Here is a 23,841-nt window from a genome sequence, read left to right as displayed (position 1 = left end):
ATTAATTATAATAATTAATAATTAATTATTATTATTAAATATAGTTTCAAATGGTTCTTTACTCGAGACATTTTAATATCGCGGAACTATAAAGTGCACTTTTAAAAGTGATGTTTATTTTCGAATAATTCAAGGCTCAATTATATGTACGTAACTTATAGCTCTAGTATGTTGTTCGCCTACACACCTTTAATTGGACTTTGGAAAATTAGAAGTAGCGTTTGTTTACAGTTGCGAATTCTCGATAATGTATTTATTTACACTTTGGGAGAATAAATATCTTCTTCCCCCACTTCACGGTCTGCCAGTTAACTCCTACCTTTTTAAAGAAAATCAAATTAGTATGGTATCTCATTGGTGTTCTAAAACTTACGTGTTCCAACGCGATTTAAACACAGGCGGGAAGCAGAACATGGTGCCCGTGGAAAGTCAAAACATATCCTTGAAACTCTTGTGCACTTTTTAAATTTCGTTGTTGTTTCGTTTATCTTAAAATAAGTATATTTGTGCAAGTCGCTAAAATTCCTTTATTTATCATTAATTTTAACCAAACTTTAAAACTTGAGTCTTTACAATTGTTAAGTCCAAGGGGTTTTACCTTGAGTTCTTCGGTTTCCCCTTTCTATAAAGATTTGTAGAGGTTAACGGTAATAGTTAGTGTAGGGAGCTGTTGGCTCGCGTGGCATGAAGGGCTGGCCACCACCCTCCTACGCATTGTAACCCGGCCACCTGAATTAATGGCTTTAAAAGTCGCTAGATGACTTGGGCTCAAGGTGGTGCCTTGGGTATTAGCATCGCTGATTATATTTTATATTTTTAATCTGGTTCAAAATATTTTAGGCTAGCTGCATATTTTAAATAACGATATTATTTTGATAGTATTGTGCAACATAGCTTGAGCAAACGAAGCACAGTGTAGAACAATTGAACACAATGAACTGGATTGGCAATTCCAAAGGAGTTTTGAAATTTTTCCGGATTTCTATTATTTGGCAGGATTTGTGGATTTTTAAATAGATCCGATAGCGTGTTTAGCAGTGGCGCACCCAGGATTTTTTTAGGGAGAAAAAACACATTATTATTTTAGAGAGATGGTTGACCGACCTTTTTTCATAGTATAGAGTTAATAAATTCAGTGACGAATTGTTTAGAATGATTTATATTGTGGATTTGGTAATGCTTTTGTTTAAAGATTTGGATATTGTTTTCGCGGCTTTCATTGATCCGTAATTTTTGATAAACCAAAAATATTTTTCAATAGAATTTCGAGCGTGGCAGCATTTATGGTCGGTCCCCTTTGATGCATCATCTGTCATAGAAAACACAACTAAAAGTGGGAGCGCGGGAAAACGAAACCCCTTACTCGGCGCTCTGCCTTTAGATGAAATATTATTTTTCAAAAATAATGAATCCAATAAAGGAATACAAATAACAAATATTGCAAATTTGAATAAGGTAATCGTTCGACTTAGAAATATATATTATTTTACGTCATCGATTTTTTTTCATCGTTTCGATAGGAAATATTTTATTCATTTTTACGGGTCTACAATTATGGTCGATGAAATATGTTAAGGGACTTAATGTTTATCGCCGAATACTGGTCTTTTATTCGAAATCATAGAATCCATAGTCCATTTCGGACAAACGTGGCAGCACTGCAGTCTATATATATCATGTGACGTTAGAATAAGTATGGCTTATTCTTGTAGCGTTTAAGAGAGTTTAAAGTAAAGCCTATCGTAAAACGCTCTAAAGATTTCTTAGTTCACGTTATAGACTACGTACCATCATAAGTGTCTTTGAAAAAGATAAGTGTGACACTTCTTATTCTCCCGGACCTAATTTTTTTATTGATGGTTTGATTCGGCCGTGACCATTTAAATAATTACCCGGCTAAGAACTGAGGAAGAAGCTTCTTATTAAATTAAAAAATATATATTTATACAAAGTCATCTATTTTGTAGGTGCGAAAAATTACTACACTTTGATGTTATCCAAATAATAAATTAACATAAACGCGTTTTTTTCTCGTGATTATCAATGAAAGGTAGCAGGGCTTGTAGAGACATTTTGGGCCCCGGGGCAAAAAATTTCATCGCTGTATGGAGTGCCGAGTTTCCTCTTCAGGAACTTCCGATAACGCAATCGCTTCACGACAAACTATCGCTACCCGCAATCGTTCGGTGTCATACTTATTTGCAATTTGTTACTTACGGTGTCACGTATATTTTTTTTTATAAAAGTCACTTATTGGTTTTTCACTTGGAACATTTTCTAAGCTAGTGGTATATTTGTATATTTTGGTAATGATCAATCTCTCTGTATTCGTGGCTCGTATCCGGGCCGAGAGGGCCTCTTTCGCGAAGCCCCTGTAGGCCGCTTAGTGGCAGGCTTGTCTTTTCCGCCACGGACTATTAATAAAAATGATTAATTCTTGGCAATACTCAACACAATTTTCCGCTTTATCAATTAGTCCCTAGCGCTAGAAATAATTGGAAGAGTGGTGGTGGGGAATATACATTCACGTTGAAATTCAATCTCGAGCGCCCCTCCCGGCGATTCACCACAACTCGAATCCCCCCCACCATCGTTTCACCTCTCCTCCCCTCTTCGCTAAATTAAATTTAACAAGAGGGCCCCGAGCTAATTATCTCCGCCTCGATTTTATTGTTTGAAAGTAGACGGCGAATGCTATAGTTTCACTTATATATCTCTAAGCGAACAGCGCACAAACGCGCGAATCAGTTTAATACGCGCCTCGCTATAGATAATTTATAAAACGTGAGAGTTTCGGAAGAGGCTTGGGTGTGGTTTGGTAAATTGTCGTTCGTGACTTTAAATAGCAAACCAATAAAACCACGTAAGAGTTCGGGAAAATAAGAAAAACACAATACTTATTAATGACTGCACTATATTTTATAATTTTATATTTCCGACTTGGTAAGTTGAGTCTACGATACGACTATTGGGTCGGGGAATATAATAATCAGCTAGGCTAGGCTAATACCAAAGGAACCAACTTAGGCCTAAGTCATCAAGCTACTTTTAAAGCCATTAATCCAGGTGGCCAGGTTAAAATGTATCGCATAGATCGATTGAATTTTAATGGTAGGTGAAAAAGTATTACACTTATTATAAAATTTAAAAAAATTAATTTATTTTGTAGATGCGAAAAATTACTACACTTTGATATTAGATAAACGAAGAAGCTTAAAATACAGGTTAAGCATATCCTCTTGAACGTGTAGAGGAACATATCAGTGTAGACATAACTTCATTGTGTACAATTTAATATCGCACAACGTATCCCCTACACACATGTCGTGTTAAATTTTAAAAAAACAACAATCTACATCAAATTCATAAAGTTTTGATTTTTCGTGACTTAATACATTTCATGTCGTTATTTCTAATGGTGAGTTTTTCGCGATGTCCCGCCTAGGCTACCGCCACCATTTTGGAAAATGTCAGCCCAAATTCATACAAACCGGTGTAACGTTTTCGTATCAATGATACGAGCTCCGGACCTGTTCCATTCGATTTTTACGGATATGGACATTAGAAAATACTGATGTTTGTTTAAAAAATTATTTAAGTACCAGGGATATAAACAATTTTCACCCCAAAATGCGAAAGTTCCGAAAAACAAGCCTCCCAAAAAATATTTCGATTCTGCTAGTATAGACTACCTTCGTTTCGGTCGTTCGGTCCGCCAATTAGGCGCGTGCCTTCCACTTGGCAGCTTTCGAGGCGAGAGCCAACATCCCTAGTAGCGCAATTCGGCCCTACTTACGGGTTTCCATCATTTTTAATGAACGCCGTGTCCTACGTGGCCTAAATTAGGATTTAGCGAGGGAAAAGTGATGGCCGTTAGTTATATTATGGCCTACGTTATGCCATGTATCTTTCATAATCCAGACGCGCGATTCTATTCCGATCGTTAGGAATTAATGAGTCAAAGTTAGCGGCAGGTCATATTTCAATTATAAAACTTGAACGATCGGAAGAGAATCGTGGACCTGATCTAGCGCGTGAACATATTTTTCATTAAACTTCGGAAATCGACTGATCATCAACTATCTAAATGTTCAAATAGCCGCGCTAGGGGAGGGGAGGGTGGAAAATAGCTACTTCTGCCCCTAAGCCCATTAAACCCACCCAAAAATCAAAGTTTGTTAGTTACGTTGTGACCAACTAGTTTTACAAACTGGGGAAAATGCGTGTGATACAGGGAGGAGTGGAGTATTAATTCCCGATAAGAGCGTGCCATCTAGGAGCAACACACACAAGGAGAACGCAGCTATCCTTTAACCACGCTCACGCAGTGTTGTGTACAAATTTCATTGGATGAACCTTAACGCTGAACGTTTTACGGGCGGAGGGAAAGACAATTTCCTAATTTTCCCCTTCCGACGGCAACAGGCGCTGAAGCATCTAACGAATGAAAATTGTACACAAGAAAATCATTTATTGATGACCCCTGAAAGATTGTGGTCAACTTAAAACTAATATTGAAATTTGAATTTTAAATAAGGCGTCGACTTGCTTTCTTTAAATTTTCTAAAATACAAAATTGAAATTCGTTAATTTGAACTTAGCGATCTTTAAATAAAATCTGCTCTTTGACCTTTAATTTTTAATTTTAATATTTTTCATGAAACAAGAAGCTTTTACGTATATTTAGATGATGCGGCTAAAATTACGTCATTTTAATAAACGAAAGTGTTACGCAAGTAGCGCCGTTCTTTAAGTCAAAACCTGGGTTGTCCAGATTAAAAGAAAAGTGATTAAAAAGTGTTTTAAATAGCCATTTAAAAACTCCAATTTGTTTGAAACGTTTTAAGCTGCTTAACGAAAATTTTAAATTGAGTTTTAAAATAGGTTTTTAATATTTTTTAAATTGATTTAAAATAGTTTAAAACCGTAAATCGTTTTATCCGCTACTTGACGAAACCTAGTCAAGTAGACCTAATAATATTTAAAGGGGAACGGCCAAGCTTCTCCAAATATGGCCTTATTTCCGTATCAAAAGATTAACAAGACGTTCAATATACTAACACGTACCTTTTTTGTCTTGAAAAAAAAAGCTTTTGGCCGAAAAAGTTAAAACGAAAAATAACGCCAGGTGTTTGGGTTTGAATTTTCGCGCATCTTAGGGGCTGCCGCCAGCGCCCCTAATCCCGTATGAGCGATTTGCGAACTACCCTAACTTTTAAAATCGTGCAATTTTGGCTTAGGTCTACGTTGTTTTTCTGTCTCACCGACTTCTCACCAGGTGTCGCGGCGGACGCGCTCTTTTCGATTTCCCGAAATTTCTTTATTTTTTTAAAAATTAACCACTCAATATTTTTTGATGAGGTTTTCGCCATAAATTTTAGTTTTTAATGGGCTATAGGGCTATCTAACTGGTTAAAGCTTGACCGTTCCCCTTTAATACTACCAAAATATTGAACTAACTATAGACACCAGAACCTGCATTTAAACCAGACGTTATATTGTCATTTTATATGTGGAGCTATACTATTTATGAATGGGCTTATCAAAGACTAAATAGATACTAACAAACTATCTTAAATATAATATTACCCCACATAATATTCCATCTTCCCCCGACAATATTGTTCAGGTCCAATTTATATTTTAAGAATTTTAGCTTTGCATTTTTGTATGAAGAATATTTTTGTACTAGACCTCAGCATTGAGCTGGGTTCCACCCTGTTATAAAAGGGATTACTTATCGTTAGTTTTGTAAGACGGACAATTTTCCTCGGAAAATTACCGAGGCCTTTATTCCGGAAAATTTTCCGTATTTTTCCGTAAAAAATAAAAAGGTGTTCATTCCATGATTAGTCTAATATATTGTTTGGAAATTTAAATAAAGCGGCATTTTCGCATCATTTTTTAGAATCTAAAAGTAAAACTCAACCTCTAGACTAGTTTGAACTGATTAACAATGTAACACTATTAATGTTTTGTAGTATGTTTACTGATATTAGACATTTTATATCGATAAAAAGTTATTTTTCCGATATAAGGAAAAGTTTCCGCAATTCGAAAAATTTTCTGGAAATTTTTCCGCATTATATTTTTTCGGAAAATTAACAACACTACTTATTGTAATATAACTCAATAAATATTCATTCAATCATTGCTGCAAACCCAAACTCTTAAATAATAATAATATAAAAATTTGTACTAAAATCTTTGAAAAATAAGAAACGAATGTTTTCCAGTAATGCTTTTAGACCAAATCTTTGCTTGGAAACATATATAATTTTACTAGAGTCCTTTATATATAGTATGATATATATTATATAATAAAATACAGTAAAATATAATATAATAAAAAACTGCCTGAATTCGGAAAATAAACGCAATAACAAATGATATCTATATAGCGTTAGAGCCATACTTTATGATATATTCGGAAATTACTTTACGTCAAAAGTAATATATATGATTCTCTTAAAAGTAGGTCAAAATTGGCCGCGGTATATCAGCCTGTAGCGATGTTTCAGACGGCGCGCACGGCTGCCCTGGGGAGAAGCTCCACCGTACTCGATAAAAATCTGAAAAACACTAGAGGCGCGTATATAATTTTTCCTTCAGGACTCCCTAATAATATTTCGCCCTGGTTTTTCGCTAATTAACGTTGAAAGACACAACAAGCCGCGTTTTGACTCTCTTTTTTCGGGCTATTTATTTTACGCCCGCCTTATTTTGACGCTATTTTCGTAATTGAAAGTTGAGAAAATTGCGTAGAAGAGGTAAAAATACGCGAATAAGTTTTCGGGATATTTGAAGGAGAACGCGTGATATTTTTGATTTTAAATAGATTATAGGTACGCCGCGCCCGTGACTCGGCAGCCGAGCACGGCCGCATCATTAGAAGCGCAAAGCGCGACGGAGTTCCATGATTGTCTCGCGTTATATACACTAATCATGGAAAAAAGTCCCGAGAATATATATATATATATATATATATATGGAGCGTCGAAATTCGAGTTTTTCGCGCGTCGCGAACCTAACACGTGGGCTTCTCGTTTAATGAGAATGGCCGGGTTTCGGCTCCACTGACAAAGAGCACGTTCCGATCTCGGGTCCCTCGTTCTTCGCCAGCTTTAATGGTTCCCCAATGCGACGTTGCCGCTAGCGAGTATGAGCCAAAAAAATTTGAACGCGAACGTTTGGTTTCCGCAAAGCGTCGGTGACGTTTCGTGGATCTAACTTGGTAGTATAGGACCGGAACAAAGCGAAGTTGCAACTGCGCAAAAAATGGCTTTTTTTTTAACTCGCTTACGCGGATTGTTCGGTATATAGAGTGAAATTTGGGTCCGGGTCGAGCCCGTTATTTGAATACCAACCAATTTACTCCATACTATAATATAGGTTACGTATTTCTGATGCGAATTATGTGGGTTATCATTATTTTTTCTTTCGGCTGGTTGATGGTTGGTTAGGTCGAATTACCAGAATAACTAATGTTTTCCTAAATGCACGCGTTTTATATATTAAAGAGTTTTTGTACCGCTGTAATACGCTTACCGCTTAGGCCTAACGAAAGGGTAGGCCTTTGATTTTATTTGTAAAGCTTACGAACAATTATTTAGTGTAACTTCCAATATCCTGAAATTATGGTAGAAATTTGCCAAACATTTTACATCATACAAAAGATTCGATTTCGAAAATGCGTAGCAATCTGAAATTATGAATCGGTTTTCGCTTTGGACAATAAGTTTAACTTAACTCTAATCAGGAATTCATACATCGTGCTCTAATCTAATGTAACATCCAACGGACTATGTTTCTGGTAGCTAGGAGCAATTGTTGCTCTTAGCTGGTAGTAACAAATTTATTACTGAACCAGTTTGAGTTTTTCTCTGAGGCCTGGGGTTAATGATATATGTCGAGAAAATAAAGACAAATAGTACTTTCAAATGTTGAAATTCTGTTTGGTTGATCTGATTCTTATTTCGCAATTGATCGAATATCGGTTAATCTATTTTATAGTACTTTTAGTTTCATTTTAGTGCCTTTGTTCTCGAGATTATTTATCTATAAAATAACGAGTAGGTTGGTGATGACCATATTTTAAATTCTGGTGCAGTAGATGATATTAGAAAAGATAGAATGATAGGATTAGTTTGGGGTTGAATTCTGTTACATCGTGGCTTCGGAATCCTCAACGACAAAGCTAGGATTCAAAATGCGTTTTTTGAAATCGATACCGGAAGTACGAACAATATAGATAGTAAAAGTTACTGGAACTCTGCGAAATAAATTTTCTAATTTCTTTTAATATTCGAAGTGGGTTTTTGAAAGTCGAAAGTTTTATGGGTCAGGGTTAGTTTAAGTTAGGTTAGGTTAGGTAAGGTAGTTTTTAATTACTGTTAGGTTTAGGTAAGGTTTAGTTTAAGTCCGGTTTCGTCAAAGGTTATAATTTAAGCTAGCTTTGGGAAAAGATATATTTAAGTTAGGTTTAGGTGATGTTAGATTAGATAACGTTCAGGTAACGTAAGCTTATAGGTTTGGGTTAGGTAATTCAAAATTAGGTTAGGTTATAGTTAAAAGCTTATATTAATTTTATATTCAACTAGGCTAAGTTAAGTTAGGTTTTAGATTATGTTAAGATAAAGATTTATTCAGGTTAAGTTTGGTTTATGGTTACGTTAGGTTACGCCTAGTTATGGGTTAACATACACATGGGTTATAATGAAGAAGACCAGACATCAAGTGTTCCAAATAGAAACATACAATCAAACCTTAATATAATAAGAGACGTGATTAACTATTTTAATAATTTCTCTGGCGAAAAACTAGCAATCGTCTCTTTAGACCAAACTAAAGCCTTCGATAGGGTTTCCCACGAATATTTATTTTCTATACTAGAACATATTAATATTGGATATACAATTACTAAATTTATAAAATCAACTTATAAACATGCTGAAGCACGTATTAAGATTAATAATACCATAACAGCTAATTTCCCTATAAAGAAAGGAATTCGTCAGGGAGACCCTTTATCCAGCTTCTTATTTGTGTTATCTCTCGAGCCATTTCTGTGCCATCTTAGAAAAGAACTCTATAGCCACAGCTTAAACCTACCATTTATACCACGCCCCTTAACAAACATGTCTTTCGCTGATGACTGTACACATTTTATTTCTACCGAACAGGGACTTAGGGTCCTACGTGATGAATGTGCCAAATACTCTAAATTTAGTAATGCTAAAATTAATTTGGATAAAAGTTGTGGATTATGGTTAGGTGTCTAGCGCCATCGAAGTGATACCCCCTTGGGTATTGAATGGAGCAATACCGAGATAAAAGTACTTGGGGTAAATTTTAATGTTGATAATGTTTGGCAAGACAATTTTTATGATGACGTGCAAAGAAAAATTACCGAGAGTTTGAATAACCATTTTGATTTGAAGCCGCGATTGTCTTTCAAAGCCCGCGCACAGTTGTGTAATATAGAAATCAGCAAGTATTATTATCACTTACCACTCTTAAAGCGACCAACACAGACTTCGGATAATATACTAAAAATGTGCCTAAACTATATTTGGGACTCTAGGAAACATTGGTCAAATAAAGATGTAGTTACGCAGACGATAACGGAGGGAGGCTTAGGTTAAAAAACCTTAGAAATTCAGTGGGAGTATTTTACAATAGCGAAATTTAAACGGTTACTATCTAATCAAAGTCACAGTGTAGAAATATATTTCTTAAAGCATTACCTTAGAAAAACAAACTACTACGAATTAGAAGCGGGCGTTTTTTGTTTACAAAATGTCGAAATGGATTATAAATTCCTACCACTTGTTTATGTAGATGTTTTTAAATTTTTGCAACAAATTGAATTAACTTTGTCAAAACCAATTAATCTACAACAGTTTGTGTATTTACCGATCCAGCATAACCCCTTTATTAAGGAAATTGATTTTAACAAGAAATGGTTCGAGCAAAAAATTATTTTTATACACCAAATTTTTAACATGGAGACAAAACAATGGTCCAACCCCTTTTTAAAGGGCGAATTAAATATTAGTGCTCCTACTCAGAGAGCACTAAACCGGGAGTTAAAAAATTTTGTTTCTGAGATTTCAAAAAGTTTTCCTTTGAACGAAATTTACAGCTGGGAAGAGGGTACTCCCGATCCCGCCTCGTACTATAACGATGTAAAAATAAAGGTTAACCAAGATCTAAAACAAATTATAGAATGTAAAAAAGACAATCTAAAAAATATTGTTCTTTCGAAAAACTCAAAAAAATTAAAAGATAACGCCCTAAATTTATTCCAACTAAATGAAAATGAAATTAAAATCAATTATAAATGTATATGGCTATATTATCTAACTGGAAAAGAATCTAATATACTATACAGAACTTTAAAGGGAAATTTAATTACCCCTAATGTCGCGCATAGAGTGTTTAACTTATCGCCGATGTGTCCCTTTGCTCAAAATCAAAAGGTGACCTGCAGCATATGTATATAGATTGCGAATTAACGAAGTGGTTATTAGAACAAATAACAAAATTAATTAAAAGTTTTAATAAGGAGTTTATTTTGAAAGAAATTGAATACTGGTATAACGATTATAAGAATCAGAAACATTCACAAGTAATCCAACTACTGTACAATATTGGAAAAATTATTGTATATTTCGCTTTTAACGAAGCCATGAATTTAGGGAATGCTAACATAAAAGAAAAAATTAGGGAAAGTTACTTAATAAAATTCTTGAGAATATGTACTTACCACCTAGAAATGGAAAAAAGAAATCAATGGAATTTGATAGAAATCATGATAGAAAGCAAAATATGTGATGTAGAAACCTGTGGTCAAATTTCACTTAATGAAATTTTTTGCAACTTGTTCGTCATTTAATATTGTTTTTTTTTTGTAAGATTGATCATTTGCATTTCTTAATTTGATTGTAAATATGTATATACCGTTTGTGATTTTTTTAATGTAAATTTTATAGTTTTACAATAAATGCCTATCTGTAAATCAGAAAGGCTTAAAAAAAATAAAATAAACAATGAATATATTGATCAATACAAATATGCAGTTAATGGAACAATTTAATAAAATATATTTTCAATTGGCACAACAAATGACCGCAAAATTTGTTTTAATATTATTCCCTTGAAACGAAAAAACCAATAGACCATTAAAAACTGGATATAAATTAAAAATTAAGAACTCTAGAAACAAATTTAAGTAAAAATAGGTAACCAAATGATAAAAATAATAATAATTTATATGTAAATTATATATAAGCCAAAGGGTATTAAAATTTATGGATTAAAACATTGCTTATTTAAGATAAATGTAAGCCTTGATATTTAAATTAATGACCAGTCTGTTGAAGAAATGTAACAAGATTCAATAATCCGTTGACTAAGGGTCTGGAGCCCGAAACATCACCAAATTTTAAATATAATTGGAATTTTCAATTTAAGGTTATATTCTATTAGAATTTAATTCAATTCTTTCATTATTTTCAAAAGATATTAGAATTTTTGATCATTTGCTTTTGCACCAAAAGAAAAAGTTTAATCATATTATTTGTGTTTTAACGTTTCTTCAATGCAACACATTTAACTCCAAAAATTCATTTCATTCATTATTAAATGGTATTATGTTAAATTAATAATAATTATTAATAATTAATATAATTAAATTATAATTGTATTACAATTATATTAAAATTATTCTAATAATTAATAAGTAATATAATTAAATTATAATTGTATTACAATTATATTAAAATTATTCTAATAATTAATAATTAATATAATTAAATTATAATTGTATTACAATTATATTAAAATTATTCTAATAATTAATAATTAATATAATTAAATTATAATTGTATTACAATTATATTAAAATTATTCTAATAATTAATAATTAATATAATTAAATTATAATTGTATTACAATTATATTAAAATTATTCTAATAATTAATAATTAATATAATTAAATTATAATTGTATTACAATTATATTAAAATTATTCTAATAATAAATAATTAATATAATTAAATTATAATTGTATTACAATTATATTAAAATTATTCTAATAATTAATAATTAATATAATTAAATTATAATTGTATTACAATTATATTAAAATTATATTAATAATTAATAATTAATATAATTAAATTATAATTGTATTACAATTATATTAAAATTATATTAATAATTAATATAATTAAATTATAATTGTATTACAATTATATTAAAATTATATTAATAATTAATATAATTAAATTATAATTGTGTTATAATTGTATTATAATTATATTAATAATTAATAATTAATATAATTAAATTATAATTGTGTTATAATTGTATTATAATTATATTAATAATTAATATAATTAAATTATAATTGTGTTATAATGGTATTATAATTTTATTAATAATTAATAATTGATATAATTAAATTTTAATTGTATTATAATTATATTAATAATTAATAATTAATATAATAAAATTATAATTGTATTATGATTATATTATAATTATATTAATAATTATATTAATAATTATATTAAAATTATTCTAATAATTAATAAGTAATATAATGAAATTATAATTGTATTACAATTATATTAAAATTATTCTAATAATTAATAATTAATATAATTAAATTATAATTGTATTACAATTATATTAAAATTATTCTAATAATTAATAATTAATATAATTAAATTATAATTGTATTACAATTATATTAAAATTATATTAATAATTAATATAATTAAATTATAATTGTGTTATAATTGTATTATAATTATATTAATAATGAATAATTAATATAATTAAATTATAATTGTGTTATAATTAAATTATAATTGTGTTATAATTGTATTATAATTATATTAATAATTAATATAATTAAATTATAATTGTGTTATAATGGTATTATAATTATATTAATAATTAATAATTGATATAATTAAATTTTAATTGTATTATAATTATATTAATAATTAATAATTAATATAATAAAATTATAATTGTATTATGATTATATTATAATTATATTAATAATTATATTAATAATTATATTAAAATTATTCTAATAATTAATAAGTAATATAATTAAATTATAATTGTATTACAATTATATTAAAATTATTCTAATAATTAATAATTAATATAATTAAATTATAATTGTATTACAATTATATTAAAATTATTCTAATAATTAATAATTAATATAATTAAATTATAATTGTATTACAATTATATTAAAATTATTCTAATAATTAATAATTAATATAATTAAATTATAATTGTATTACAATTATATTAAAATTATTCTAATAATTAATAATTAATATAATTAAATTATAATTGTATTACAATTATATTAAAATTATTCTAATAATTAATAATTAATATAATTAAATTATAATTGTATTACAATTATATTAAAATTATTCTAATAATTAATAATTAATATAATTAAATTATAATTGTATTACAATTATATTAAAATTATATTAATAATTAATAATTAATATAATTAAATTATAATTGTATTACAATTATATTAAAATTATATTAATAATTAATATAATTAAATTATAATTGTATTACAATTATATTAAAATTATATTAATAATTAATATAATTAAATTATAATTGTGTTATAATTGTATTATAATTATATTAATAATGAATAATTAATATAATTAAATTATAATTGTGTTATAATTGTATTATAATTATATTAATAATTAATATAATTAAATTATAATTGTGTTATAATGGTATTATAATTATATTAATAATTAATAATTGATATAATTAAATTTTAATTGTATTATAATTATATTAATAATTAATATAATAAAATTATAATTGTATTATGATTATATTATAATTATATTAATAATTATATTAATAATTATATTAATAATTAATAATTAATATAATTAAATTATAATTAAATTATGAGTATATTATAATTATATTAATAATTAATATAATTAAATTAAGTTAAATTATAATTATATTAATAATTAATAATTAAAATTAATACGATTAAATTGTAATTACATTAATAATTAATAATTAAAATTAATACGATTAAATTATAATTACATTAATAATTAATAATTAAAAATTAAAAATTAATATGATTAAATTAAATTATAATTAATTACCTCAAAAGCTCCTTACGTTCGAGCTTTATTTGGTCTCAGTAACCTTGGTTGACGAGTCTCATCCCCTACATTTGCCAAGTTCCAGGCCCCTAGGCTTAAGTCTACTCATCCTATTGGTGAATCTACCACTATATGGTTTGGTACGCAAACTCGTCAATATCTTTGTTTAAAATAATAGCTAGTTCTATATTTAATCGAGTTTCACAATGACTATTCATGTTTGAGATGTGGATTTTCCATTATTTGTACATTTATTTTAAAAAATTTAATAAAGCTTAAACCGGTTTTCATCGAATCTCTCTTGACAAAAGCCGCCAGGAAAAACTTAAACCATCGTTCATTGGAAGATACGGGAATTCTTGTTGCTTTCTTGGTGAAATTTAATATTGATATTCTGAGAAAATCTTAGGAAAGGGAAAAAAACTTAAAGGAACTTAGCTTTTACCTATCAAGTCGGATTAATACCAAATAATGGTTTCGTTAAAAGTTTAGTTTTGTTGTTATTGGGTCTCCCGCTCCGTGGCGCTGCACGTAGGTCACTGATAAAACAAAATTGAGTAAAATTTTTATATATCGAGTCTTAATTGACACCAAAATGGAAATAACGGCTTGGTAGTGTTAAAGGTTTAGTATGATTGTTTTTTTACGTATCTCGCTCCGTGGCGCTGCGCGTAGGTCACTGATAAAACAAAATGGAGTTACATTTTTATTTATCGAGTCGAAATCGACACCAAAATGGAAATAACGGTTTGATAGTGTTAAAGGTTTAGTATGATTGTTTTTTTACGTATCTCGCTCCGTGGCGCTGCGCGTAGGTCACTGATAAAACAAAATGGAGTTACATTTCTATATATCGAGTCGGAATCGACACCAAAATGGAAATAACGGCTTGGTAGTGTTAAAGGTTTAGTATGATTGTTTTTTTACGTATCTCGCTCCGTGGCGCTGCGCGTAGGTCACTGATAAAACAAAATGGAGTTACATTTTTATTTATCGAGTCGGAATCGACACCAAAATGGAAATAACGGTTTGGTAGTGTTAAAGGTTTAGTATGATTGTTTTTTTACCTATCTCGCTCCGTGGCGCTGCGCGTAGGTCACTGATAAAACAAAATGGAGTTACATTTCTATTTATCGAGTCGGAATCGACACCAAAATGGAAATAACGGTTTGGTAGTGTTAAAGGTTTAGTATGATTGTTTTTTTACGTATCTCGCTCCGTGGCGCTGCGCGTAGGTCACTGATAAAACAAAATGAAGTTACAATCTTGGTCAGCATTCGAAACTAAAATAAGGCGATATTCCTCGGCGCTTCTTCCTTTAATGGAAAACTTTACAATGAAACATTTACCGCACGGAGGCACGCATGCACCGGCTTAGAAGAAAATGAAGGTAAAAAGGGGAAACTTTCATTAGTTTAAGTGCAAATCTGCATTAATAAAAATTACCGTGGAACAGAGTTTCCGTGTGAAAAGAACTCTAGCGCGTCTATGCGGGGCTTAAATAAGAAATGCTCCAAGATTCCTTCTATCGAAGCGCACAGGCAGCGGCGCCTTTAATAGCCTCGAGCGATGGATTCGGGCTCGCCGACGCCAGCCCGAATAACATGGCGCGAACTGATTAACGATCATCGTGATGGGACTCCTTCTCCGTCACCCGACATTACGTCGAAAACAACGCTGCCAGGTAAAGTCCGCTTTCACTTACACTAACTCGATCGTAAAAAAACCGCGTCGTTGGATGATAAAAATTTCGACCTAAAACCAAATTTGACGTCGAGCGGGACCTTTTATAGCGATCCCTTTATTTAAAAAGTTACGAAACGCCATAGCCTCTAACCACCACTTATCCACCCGCACTACCACCCTTTTTGTTCATTTAAGGTAATGATAATTACGTAAGCCGGACGCGAAGTTTTTAATGGTGAAAAATGCGTAATTTTTTACAAAAAAGAATGATCTAATTTGGAGAGCCGAAGGTTGGCTGTCGTGTCCGAGTATAGGCGTATATAAATAAATTTAAGGAGTCGCGTGTCTAGCGGCATTAATCCGACTAAAAGCGGCTCGCAGGACGCGAGCGTATTTTCTTTGGCGCACGGAAGAAGCGAAACTAATGAATGCGCCGACTTTATGGGATGAATGCGCCCTCCATTTTACACCGAAAAAAATGAGGAAAAAGACAATGTGTTTCTTTTCGGAATTTGGGAATCCTCTCCTGACGTCCGTTCGTTTATTTTCGAATTAATCATGACTACGCCACTAAGTCTACGCGAAAGTTCATTTTTGCATTTGGAATATTAATGGAGGTGTCTGTCTATATTCAAAGATCCTGCTCTACCCACGTCTGTTTCCAGTCGATTTTATTTTATATTCTTTTTGGCGCATCGAATGCTATTAATTTTCGCGCCCTAGATAGGTTTACATATTTAAATGAACTGGGGAAAAGTAATGTTTCAGTCCTACTGTTAAATAACCTTGACTTGGCCATTTGACGCTGGTCTAATATATTACGTTTTTTAGTTTGAAATATGATAAGCTTAAGCCTACTTCATTCCTAATGCAGAGTTAACCAAACTCGACTATAAACTCGGTCATCAAAGGAAAAATACCATAGTTCATATTACACTTCCGTGTTTTTGGACTCGATGAATCCAATTTCTATTAAATACAGATTTATTTTATTTGTTTATCTAATTTGAATAGACACTATTTTGGACAACTACTTAAACTATTAAAATTATCCAAATTAATTATTCAATGATTTAATTTAAAAATGTATATTCTACGCAATAGTGAATGAAAATATACGGTCTATTTGATATTTCAAAATGGCAATTCTTGATCTCAAAAGTGGAATTTGCCTTATCCAACTTGTTCAAAATCCGTTAATTTTTAAAGCTTATATATAAATAAATAATTTAGTATTTGAAATTGCATTTGGTTTCTTAATACCCTATTATATTGAGAGCATAATGAAATTTCCATCCCTCTTAAAGATTCCACTTTGATTGGTCCCTGTCAGTCGCTCGTGTCTCGCCCAGAAATTTCACCGTAAAAGCAAAGCAGAACTTGGAACTGGCCCAATTTTAATTTCCAAGAAGCTCTATTTATTTATATTTATAAGACTAAGGCGCGGCCATCTATTGAGTGAAATCGAAAGTATATTAATAATAATTATAAAAATAATAAAATCCAAGGCACCACCTTAGGCCCAAGTCCTCTAGCGATCTTTAATGCATTTAAATCAGGTGACCTGGTTACAATCACTATAACCGTTAATCTTTACAAGTTTTTTATGGAAAGAGGGAAACCAAAGTACTCCAGGGAAAACCCATCAAACCAGTGGTGAGATAACTTGAAAACTCTACGCAATATATGGCGCTATGCAGTTGGGAAGATGAAGGGTTTCCGTTTGTGAGATAATCTTAGGTAATAGATCAGACTCTGAATTTGAAACGTTTTTGTTAAAACCACACATTGAATTAAATCCAATACAAGACCAAACATCATTTAACCATAAACAACTCGGTTGAAAACCCATCTAGACGATCGTTTTAACGCCAATAAGATTTCTGTTTCATCAGATTTAGTTAGTAACAAGCAAGCATTGAGATTGAAAAGATGAATAAGAGAATAGCCATATAAATTAAGTTATTTGACGCGACTAATTCGCCTCGCGACATTAAGACCACGTCCCTTTAATAGCGATACCTATCCGCGAAACTAAGTCGAGTCGCGAGACAATGCGCCATCAACGTAACGACGCAATGTGTCCATATCTCGTCGCGACAAAATATGATCCCATTCCATCGAGAGAGAGAGAGAGAGAGAGAGAGAGAGAGAGAGAGAGAGAGAGAGAGGGCCCGAAGGAATCCGCATTGGCAGCGTATACAGGGTGGTAGTATAGACTAAGAAACCTTTCTTAGTCTATGGTGGAAGCCTCAGCCGTGGTCCAGCCCTGGTACTTCTCCTAGTACAACAGAGTACTGCGGGTGGAACACTTCTACAGGCGCTGGTAGGCAAAAATAGACCAATAGGAGAATTAGAAGCGCATCTTCCAAATGCTTTTTCCGGATATTAGATAAAGATGCGCTTATAATTATCCCATTGGTCTATTTGTGGAATACCATATCCTGTAGAAGTGTTCGACCCGCAGCACTCTGGTGCACTAGGAAAAGTACCTAGGCTGGACCACGGCTGAGGCTTCCACCCTGTATTTCCCGAGTCTTGTTCCGGGCAGAAGCGGGCGTGCCATTACGGGGCTCTCGCGTCTTTTACGTTAATCGCGGTTTGTTTGCGGGATGGAATTTGAAATTAGGAGCCAGGGATCTATCGTCCTCCGTCTAATTGGTAAGTGAACTTGAACGAGGGGAGCGCGTCATTCCGTACAATCGCGGAAAGCCCGCGTCGATCTTCAAATCGATTTTTCGTTCATTATTGATCAACGCTATATCGGGTCTGTTTCGGTAAAAGGGGCATTGTTTAGCATCCTCACGCCGTAATGTAGACGAGACGGGTAGGTCTAAAATAGGCCAAACGCCTCTGGAAACGCTCCGTGAGCGTCTCTCGCCTCAATATGATCGAAGCGTATAGGAAACAAAGAGGGATACAATCCTCGACTCGGGGAATTCGCCATCAGCGATTCAACCACGAACTTCACTAGAAAAAAGAGAAGAAGGGGTTCGTATTTCTATCTCAATGGGAAGGTTTCTCGAAAACTTTAAGCAACATGGCGGCTTAGCTTCAAAGGCGGGACGTGATGGAGGAAAGAGAGATGACGCTAGCCTTCAGCCATAGGGACTATGACGTGACGTGAAAGGCGGCTGTAATAGTGGCCGCGGATGGATCGTGGATGGACTGGCAATAGCCCGAGGCGGCGGTGGTTGGGAGCTCGTTGTCCTCTATTAGGGTCAGCCAGAAAAACGGAGAAAGGAAATATATTTCGGCGCGCTTGGTTGGACATTTTTGAAAGGTGGCTGCCCTTACAGGGACGATAATTCGGTCCGCTTCCGAGAACTATACCCGCGAAGACTTCATAATCCTCGCTCTGTTATCTAGTGGCCCAATCGGGTTTATTTTCAACGCCGCCTTTTCACCGCGAGCGCTCATCACCTTTCTCGAATTTGGAAAAGGCGCTTTAAGCGACGTACCGGTAAAGCGCTCGACACATTTTCATCGCTCATTACTCGACCCTATATTCGTTATTTCCTAGTCAATTTTCGGACTTTATTTAAAAAAAAGGTTTAGGCTAAGGATAAAAATGTCAGAAATAATTTCAAACGTTTTATTATCGGACCAATAGTTGGTTTTATAAAATAAAAAATTGGTTTTTCCTAGTCAATTTTCAGACTTTATTAAAAAAAAGGTTTAGGCTAAGGATAAAAATGCCAGAAATAATTTCAAACGTTTTATTATCGGACCAATAGTTGGTTTTATAAAATAAAAAATTGGTTTTTCCTAGTCAATTTTCAGACTTTATTAAAAAAAAGGTTTAGGCTAAGGATAAAAATGTCAGAAATAATTTCAAACGTTTTATTATCGGACCAATAGTTGGTTTTATAAAATAACAAATTGGTTTTTCCTAGTCAATTTTCAGACTTTATTAAAAAAAAAGGTTTAGGCTAAGGATAAAAATGTCAGAAATAATTTCAAACGTTTTATTATTGGACCAATAGTTGGTTTTATAAAATAAAAAATTGGTTTTTCCTAGTCAATTTTCAGACTTTATTAAAAAAAAGGTTTAGGCTAAGGATAAAAATGTCAGAAATAATTTCAAACGTTTTATTATCGGACCAATAGTTGGTTTTATAAAATAAAAAATTGGTTTTTCCTAGTCAATTTTCAGACTTTATTAAAAAAAAGGTTTAGGCTAAGGATAAAAATGTCAGAAATAATTTCAAACGTTTTATTATCGGACCAATAGTTGGTTTTATAAAATAAAAAAATTGGTTTTTCCTAGTCAATTTTCAGACTTTATTAAAAAAAAGGTTTAGACTAAGGATAAAAATGTCAGAAATAATTTCAAACTTTGTATTATTGAACCAATAGTTGGTTTTATAAAATAAAAAATTGGTTTTTCGTAGTCAATTTTCAGACTTTATAAAAAAAAAGTTTTAGGCTAAGGATAAAAATGTCCGAAATTATTTCAAACGTTGTAGTATTGGACAAATTGTAAACATTTTTTTTAAAGTAACTTTTATTTATCATAGCGGGTTTTCATTTGGGCAGTTTTAATTAAAAAACTACGAACAAAACGACGAATGTTTTACGTTGAAGCTTTCCTCGCGTAAATTTTGAAGATTTGGAAGCCGAAACTGAATTTGCATTTTCCTTTTGGAAAGTGGTCGGATCACTTCGGTTTCGAAATTTGCTTATATCTTTTCATCTTTTGTTAAGCCGTGATGTTGGAAAGAAGTAATTTACAACCGAAAATGTTTATTTTCAGCGAGAGGAAGCTTTCACGAAACCATAACGGCCATAGCTGGAATGGAAAGCGGTCTGCCTTGCAACTTGACGTCTCCGACGCCCGACGATGACATCGCTCTGGTGCTGTGGTACAAGGACGAGTCGACGACGCCCATCTACAGCCTGGACAGCAGGCGTTCACCGGTGAAAGTGGCCAAGCACGTGGCCGCCGACGAATACGCGTCTCGAGCCTACCTGGAGACGCTGCAGTCGCCCTCCCTCTTGAAGCTGTCCCCGGTCTTGAAAGAGGACGAGGGCGACTACAAGTGCCGAGCCGATTTCAAGAACGCCAGGACCAGATACTCCTCGGTCACGCTTAGGGTTATAGGTAAGGGGAATTCGTTCGATCCGCCTTTTGTCTCTCGAATCTTGTACCTCCTAATATATTTTCAAATCGCGAGTTCCCGTCGCTGGTAACACGCTTGCCAATTAACCGGAGAGCTTCGAGTATTTTCTCGAGTTGTTCGAATATTCCGAGTTAGGCGCCGTTAGAGTACCTGGGGAAACGTTGCCAGTGTCGCGATTAGCTCGAGGTTTTCATTATACTAAGGCCATTGATGCGTAGAAATTTGAAATTTGTTTAAAGGGAGCGTATTCGAAGTTTCGCTATTTGATGTTGTATAGCCTTTGAAACGGGAAGCCAAATCCCTCGAGGTTCTAAATACGCGCGGCTGTAATAGAGACGTAGATAGCGGGAATAATATAGAATTAAAGCGCAGCTAGAGAAACATGTGTCCAAAATTAGCTTTAACCAGTACAAACATTTTTATAGCGCGAGGAAAAGTGACCAGGTATTTATCTCGTTAAAGTTTCAAGAAAAGAACTGAATAAAGTCATAATTTTGAACGGTTTTCACTACGTGGCTTGCAAGGCTTAAGAACTTTAAAAGCAATAATAAATCCAGATTTCGGTGACGTCAATTGAAGATTATTCACCGACTGTTCAGCGTTTTGGTCCCTAATTTCCATACTGGGCATATTATGATGAAATATATATATATATACATAAGCCAGCCTTTGGCTTCGCAGTTGTTGTTCAATAAATAATAAAATAAATATCTCAAAATTAGATACACTCTAAAATCTATATATAAAATAGCTACGACTTGTTTAAAACCCCTAGCATTTGTTAAACCTAACGGCAGGAATGTTAAATATGGAAGTTCATAATCTATTAAAATTTGTACATGACTTTTTTTAACCTCTTGATTTATTTTTGACTACACAAGGTTTCGATGCTCCTTCAAAATAATGGACAGTATAAATACAGGGTGTTTCAAAAGGTTATGCAAAAATTTTAAGGAGTGAGCTGAGAAGTATGCCTGTTTTTTTCTCATTTTCCTACGATGAGTTAAAAGAGCGCCCGAGAGCTTCAAAGTGTGGCTTACTAGCCCCTGGAAGTAGGCTGCAACCAGCACTAAACCAAGCAGGAAGGAAACGCGAACATTAAGGTTTGGATTCGTGTGATAGGTAAAAACAAATTTAGGTAACCAGCGTAAAAAGGTAACTTGAACAGAAATTGAAGTCCCTGCTGCTTGGTTTTCCGCTTGTTGCAGCCTACTCCCAGGGGCTAGTAGGCCACACTTTGAAGCTCTCTGGCGCTCTTTTAACTCATCGTAGGATAATGGGGAAAAAAACAGGCCAACCTCCTACAAATCCTTAAAATGTTTGTATAATCTTTTGATACACCCTGTATAAAATAATACCATAATACGAAATATAATAAGCAACAAATTTAAATAGTAAGGTCAAAAGTAAATAGAGGAGAAAGTCTTTCTTGTAGCTTCCAATGTGGTTGCTATGTTTTTAAACGCGCTGGAGCCAAATATTTACTTTTAATACGGTATTATTTTATAAATAACAATACGCTCTTTCGAACTCGTCTCAATTCCGAAGTCTAAAACCCTTTTAAATCAAAAATCCCCAAGTCAATAAGAAAGAGAATAAAATTAATGTCGTTAGATTAGCATCTCCCTTTTTATTCCCCTAACAAAGCCACATTTTTTTAATTCGTATTTCGCGACTCGGAGGTATTTTTTTGATACTAGGCGTCTCTGTCGGATTCGACTGGGCTCTTCTTACATCTTTAGGTAAATGAAAAAGCAACTTCCCTCGAGGCGGCACTCTTCCCTCTCTCTGCTAGATCCCTCTCATTTGTTTTTATAGTGGGGCTTCTCTCTTACTTACGGCCTCTATAAAACGGAACGTACATCCGAGATTAAAGGAGTTCCAGTCCACTTACTGGTTTTTTTCTATCTCTTCTCCTCGCGCTGCAGTTCCTCCAAAGACGCCAGTAATATCTGACGAATCCGGCGAAATACTTCAGAGTTTAATAGGGCCCTACAACGAAGGAGATCGCCTCAAGCTCATTTGCGAAACGACGGGCGGTAAGCCATTCTCTTTCTTCTCTATTTTCTCTTATAATATCTACGTAGTTTTCACTTAACCATCTGGATAAGTAATTTAGGTGCGAACAAGCGTTCTTTTTCATCTCTTTCCGCTTTATCTACTGCTCTGAATACTTTCCGAGAAAGACTCGCGGAGATGTTCCCATTGGAAATGCGCAATTTTGAGTTTAGTGTAAGCGTGAATAACGTCATACTATTAATTATAAAGACTCACGGAGATGTTCCCATTGGAAATGCGCAATTTTGAGTTTAGTGTAAGCGTGAATAACGTCATACTATTAATTATAAAGACTCACGGAGATGTTCCCATTGGAAATGCGCAATTTTGAGTTTAGTGTAAGCGTGAACAACGTCATACTATTAATTATAAAGACTCACGGAGATGTTCCCATTGGAAATGCGCGATTTTGAGTTTAGTGTAAGCGTGAATAACGTCATACTATTAATTATAAAGACTCACGGAGATGTTCCCATTGGAAATGCGCAATTTTGAGTTTAGTGTAAGCGTGAACAACGTCATACTATTAATTATAAAGACTCACGGAGATGTTCCCATTGGAAATGCGCGATTTTGAGTTTAGTGTAAGCGTGAATAACGTCATACTATTAATTATAAAGACTCACGGAGATGTTCCCATTGGAAATGCGCAATTTTGAGTTTAGTGTAAGCGTGAATAACGTCATACTATTAATTATAAAGACTCACGGAGATGTTCCCATTGGAAATGCGCAATTTTGAGTTTAGTGTAAGCGTGAATAACGTCATACTATTA

The 23,841-nt window shown here is 32.8% G+C and overlaps 1 protein-coding gene across 1 annotated transcript in view; it reads left to right on the top strand.

Moving 5' to 3' along the window:
* The window catches only part of LOC149933224 (kin of IRRE-like protein 3), a 72,577-nt gene that overhangs the window by 21,721 nt on the left and 27,015 nt on the right, over positions 1-23,841 (top strand). The window contains exons 2-3 of the mRNA XM_090155295.1: positions 20,642-20,989; positions 22,937-23,047. Of these exons, the coding sequence (XP_090011421.1) occupies positions 20,642-20,989; positions 22,937-23,047 (459 nt within the window). The remainder of the gene's footprint in view (positions 1-20,641; positions 20,990-22,936; positions 23,048-23,841) is intronic.

Source organism: Leiobunum rupestre, chromosome 8 (genome assembly GCF_980474605.1).
Source record: "Leiobunum rupestre chromosome 8, qqLeiRupe1.1.hap1, whole genome shotgun sequence".
NCBI lineage: Eukaryota > Metazoa > Arthropoda > Arachnida > Opiliones > Sclerosomatidae > Leiobunum > Leiobunum rupestre.
Note: the sequence above shows the minus strand (reverse complement) of the source record. Positions and strands in the feature narration are given on the sequence as shown.